Here is a 5,000-nt window from a genome sequence, read left to right as displayed (position 1 = left end):
GTGTGTGTTCAAACAAACAAACATGCACATGTGTTTGAGGCGGTTGATGTACCTAATTAATGTGTGTGTGTATGTGTGCGTGTGCGTATACGTGTGCGTGTGCGTGTGCGTGCGTGTGTGTGTGTACGTGCGTGCGTGTGTGAGCGTGCTTGTGTGTGCTCTAACTCATAAATACTCACATAAAACACATCAAGCCAAGTGGCCTTAGACCGGATCTCCCTCCACGGCCTCCGCAGATTCGCTTCTTCCGCGTGTTTCGCCTCCGGAAGACGTGGCAGGTGTGGCGGAAGATCGTGCGTTCGCGCAAGCTCCGGGAGGCGAAGGCTCGGGTCACGGCCTATCTGGTCATCCTTCAGCCACCCTTCTTCGGCACCTTGGCCAACGTGGCCGCCCTCTGTCACAAGCTCTCGCATATGGGCCTTCTGGAGGTTGGTGCTTTGGGGTTCTATGCGGCTGTGTGTCTGTATCGTGTTCTTTCTTTTTTTGATTTTCTCTCTCCTCTTTCTGTTTTTTGTTTTTTCTTCTACTCTCTCTCTTTCTCTCTCTCTCTCCCTCCCTCCCTCCCTCCCTCCCTCCCTCCCTCCCCCCTCCCTCCGTCCCTCCCTCCCTCCCTCCCTCCCCCTCCCTCCCTCCCTCCCTCCCTCCCTCCCCCTCCCTCCTCCCTCCCTCCCTCCCTCCCCCCTCCCTCCCTCCCTCCCTCCCCCCTCCCTCCCTCCCTCCTTCCTTCCCTCTCTCCCCATGGAAAAATGATACCGTCATACTTATCTTCTGCTATTATCACAGACTAGAACAGTATCTAGATCACTTCTTATTATCCACAAACCGAACATATCCTCACACTAAACAACACACCCAAATCAAACGCAAACAATGCTAGAAGAAAAACAAAACAAAACAAGAAACGTTACTGACGATGACGACGACGACGAAAACGAAGAAAGAGACAGACCAAAAATCCACTTGTTAACTTCATTCCCTCTTTTCTTCACCTCGCGAAGGTGGCCCTGGAAGATCCGGTGCTGATGGACACCTGGGTGAGCGACGTCCAAGAGGCGCTCGAGAGTGTGAGGAACCGACTGCACGCCTTCAGGTCGCTTCTTCTGCAGGTGGTGGCCAGCATGGTGCACACCGACGAACCCGCAGGCGACGGCGATGGTGAGGTGGTAGGAGGTTAGGGGGCTTAGCGGGAGGGAGGGATGGGCTGGGGAGGTTCATAGAGGGACCGGAAAGGGTTCTGAGTGTTTCGGAAGGAAGGTGTTGCTTGTGTTACGTATCGTGTAGAGCGATCTATTCAATCCTCTATCTCTGTCGATAGATGAACAAATGGCTCCACACATCACCGATAAACGACACCTTAACCATATTCGAACGTGTGTGTGTGTGTGCGTGTGTATGAGCATTACTGTTTCCATATACTGATTTATGCATACATTTGATTCCAAATACCCATCGTCCTTCCAACTTACCACAATGAAAGGAGCAACAGCGCTTTGCAATTGCAGGGTCAGAATTGCTCAGTGGAGAGAAGAAATCCCCGAGGAGTAACACGGGGTCGTCCTCCATGCCTCGACGCCACTCATCCGCGTCGATTGTCAAGTGGGTTTTTCTTTTCAATCTTACTTTGATTTGTTACCCTGGTATAGCATCTTCAACTAATATTTGGTAATTGCCCAGTATCGTCGTAGAGAGAGAATAACTATAATCTTCTCAACCAAAAAACGAGAAAAAAGGAAGTTTTTGTTATTTCTTCTCATCTCTGATTCTACCATCGCCTGTTTTTTTTCTTTTACTATTTTTACCTCTTTTCCCTGTACACATCTTCACTCCCTGCAACTATTTTAGATTAATCTTTCCTTCACTGTTATCCACTTACTTTTTCCCCAATATTTCTCCTTCTTCCTCACACACACACACACACACACACACACACACACACACACACACACACACACACACACACACACACACACACACACACACACACACACATACACACACACACAACCCCAACCCCAACCCCAACCCCAAACAACACAAACAACACAAAACAACAAACATACCCGCCCAGCAAACACACGTACAACGAAACACGCTCTTCCGAACAGCACTCCATAAACCCCCTTGGCACCTGCAGGATGGTGCGTGTGGTGGACTTGATGGTGGCATCTACGCTCAGGACAGTCCTTCACAACACCATCAAGAGCCTCCTGGACACTATCGTCACCAGGTCGACCGTCAAGGAGAAGGAACAGGCAGATGAGGTAGGTCGAGGGCTTATCTCCGTTTCAGGGATGGTGGTGATAATGATATTGATAATGAGAGTAAGACTGAGGATAAGAGTAAGGGTGATGATAACGCTGATAAGGAAAATACGATCGATTAAAAAATGATGGTAAGTATGATGACACTATTAATAACAATGGGGAAATGGTAACAATGGTGATGATAATAGTAAGATGACAATAATGAGTGATAATAGTGATGAAATACTTATGATGATGATGTTAATTATCATGATAGTATTGAAGGTTATGATAATGATAATAATGATTATGATAATAATGGTGATAATTATAATAATATTAAAATGGCAATGAAATAATGATAATGGTAATAAATATGGTGATAATAATTATTATAGTAACAATGATAATAATAATAATAATAGTAAAAATAATGACTGATAATAATGATAATAATAACGACAATAATAACAATAATAATGATGATAATGATAATAATAATAATAATAATAATAATAAAAATAATGATAATGGTAATAATGATAATGATAATAATGATAAATAATAATAATAATAATGATAATAATAATAATTATGATAATGATATTAATAATAATGACAGTGACAACAGTGTAGTGTAATTGCTAACACGTATTGAGATGACCCTGTATGTGTAACTAATCACACGTGTAATGAAGACCTGGTCAAGTAGGCGGCTCTCCACGTTTAAGTACTAAGATTAGCTCTTAAGTCCTTATCTTACCATAAGTTATAGTTTATTGTCATAATAATTGTGATGATAATGATAGTAATGATGATTATAAAAATGATAATAGTTATGCTTGTTATTATTATCATTATTGTTGTTGTTTTTATTGTCATCACCATTGTTGGTGTTATTGTTTTTATTATTATATTTTTTTTTTATGTTATCATTATGATCATTATTCTCATTACAGATATTGTTATTAGTTTTGTTACTAATAACAAAACTGTTTTACTGTTACTCTTATTGTTAATATTATCATTCTTTTTGTCATTTTTGTTATCATTACCATTGTTATTATTATTATCATCATTATTATTGTTATCATTCTTATTATCATTATTATTATCATTATTAACATTCTTAGTATTACCATTATCATTAGAATCATTATCATCATTATTGTTAATATAATTTTTATCATTATCATTATTTCATTACTGCTATAATTATAATTCTTATATATTATTACTTATCATTATATCATTGTCATCATTATTTTCATCATCACTTCATCAGGAGGCCGAGGAAGAAATCGGAGCAATGTTCCTGGTAAAAGTGGGCGTGGAAGAGAACGTCATCGTCTGCACGCCCACGCAAGAAGCGCTGATGGGCGGACTGAGATCCGTAGTACGCATGTGCGAGATGACTGTCCTGTCGATTCAGCCGCTCCTGCCGTACTTCACACCTCATGATAGGTAAGGAGCGCTGATAAGGATACGGAGATAAGGATGATGTGGAGTGGGGGGGGGGGTGTAAGGTATTTAAAGTGTGGAAAGGTAATGGGGCAGAGAAGCGAAGTGATATGTCGTAGTTTGGGCAGAAACGAAAAAGAAGATGGGAAGACTATTGATATAGAAAACGGGGATAGCGTGGGAATTTTGAATAAAGGTTGAAATGAAAAGAATATGTATATATATATATATATATATATATATATATATATATATATATATATTTCATAAGGCAATCTCTGTAATTTAATGATTGCATTTGGAAATTTTCACTGGAATGCCTTCTTTCCTGATACTAATTACAATACCGAAACTTTAATGACTCAGCTTCACTAATGAAACAATATGACGTCATGCATGTCCAGGCTCTCAGTAGTGGCTTCCGAGGAGAACACTGTCCTCCGTACTATGCTGGAGGACGACTCTCTCTTGAAGGAGTCCATCGCCCGTGTCCTCAGCCTGGTGGAGGACAAGTGGCAGAAGGTGGAGGCCGAAGTGAATCCCCTGGACGACCTACTGAAGGAGTCACAGACGCCGGCGAGGGAGGAGGGCATCCAGGACCAAGGTGAGAAGGATGAACAGAAAGACGAGCCGCTCCAGGTGACATTTTTTTTTTTTTTTTTTTCAAATGCTATAGCTAATGTACCCACTGATTAAAGATAAAATCCATTTAGCCTCACCTCCTATCCTCCCACAGAGCTAAGCGAGCTGGGATCGTGGCTAGGGCGTGTGGAAGGACTGGTGGAGACCGTGCGGAGTATTAAGGAAGTGGTGAACCTCGGCCTCCTGCAAGTGGATCAGACCGCAGCCAGGAGAGTTCTCGTCACGTCCCTTCGTCAGCAGCAGCAACGGATGCACCAGGATGTCAGCCAGTGAGAGACCTTCTTAATCAGATACGAAACAGCCGTTTATATATTTCGCTTTCGTTTTGCGTTACTGAATTTTGGTTACTAGTTTTATATCTTTATTTTCTTTTTTTCTTGTTTTATTATCAGTATTATTATTATCATCATCATCATTTTTGATATTCTTATTGTTATTCTTATTTGTTGTTATTATTATTGGCATTACTATTATCATTGTCAGTTATTATTATTATTCTTATTGTTGTTATTTTTTTCTTATTATTCTTATTGTTATTATTATTGTTACCATTATTATTATCATATTATTATTATTTTTATTATTGTTCTTCTTATTATTGTTATTATTACTATTATTATTATTATTATTATTATTATTATTATTATAATAATT

The 5,000-nt window shown here is 40.1% G+C and overlaps 1 protein-coding gene across 1 annotated transcript in view; it reads left to right on the top strand.

Annotated features, from left to right (window-relative positions):
- LOC122249109 (dynein axonemal heavy chain 6) overlaps nt 1-5,000 on the top strand; it is an 11,820-nt gene that overhangs the window by 5,496 nt on the left and 1,324 nt on the right. Inside the window, exons 5-11 of the mRNA XM_086540329.1 lie at nt 237-428; nt 999-1,155; nt 1,503-1,596; nt 2,135-2,282; nt 3,529-3,707; nt 4,109-4,308; nt 4,441-4,615. Of these exons, the coding sequence (XP_086396455.1) occupies nt 237-428; nt 999-1,155; nt 1,503-1,596; nt 2,135-2,282; nt 3,529-3,707; nt 4,109-4,308; nt 4,441-4,615 (1,145 nt within the window). The remainder of the gene's footprint in view (nt 1-236; nt 429-998; nt 1,156-1,502; nt 1,597-2,134; nt 2,283-3,528; nt 3,708-4,108; nt 4,309-4,440; nt 4,616-5,000) is intronic.

Source organism: Penaeus japonicus, unplaced genomic scaffold, assembly GCF_977035675.1.
Source record: "Penaeus japonicus unplaced genomic scaffold, GWHDUDI00000001_assembly GWHDUDI00000010, whole genome shotgun sequence".
Classification (NCBI taxonomy): domain Eukaryota; kingdom Metazoa; phylum Arthropoda; class Malacostraca; order Decapoda; family Penaeidae; genus Penaeus; species Penaeus japonicus.
The sequence above is the reverse complement of the archived record's forward strand: the minus strand, read 5'-3'. Positions and strand labels throughout refer to the sequence as shown.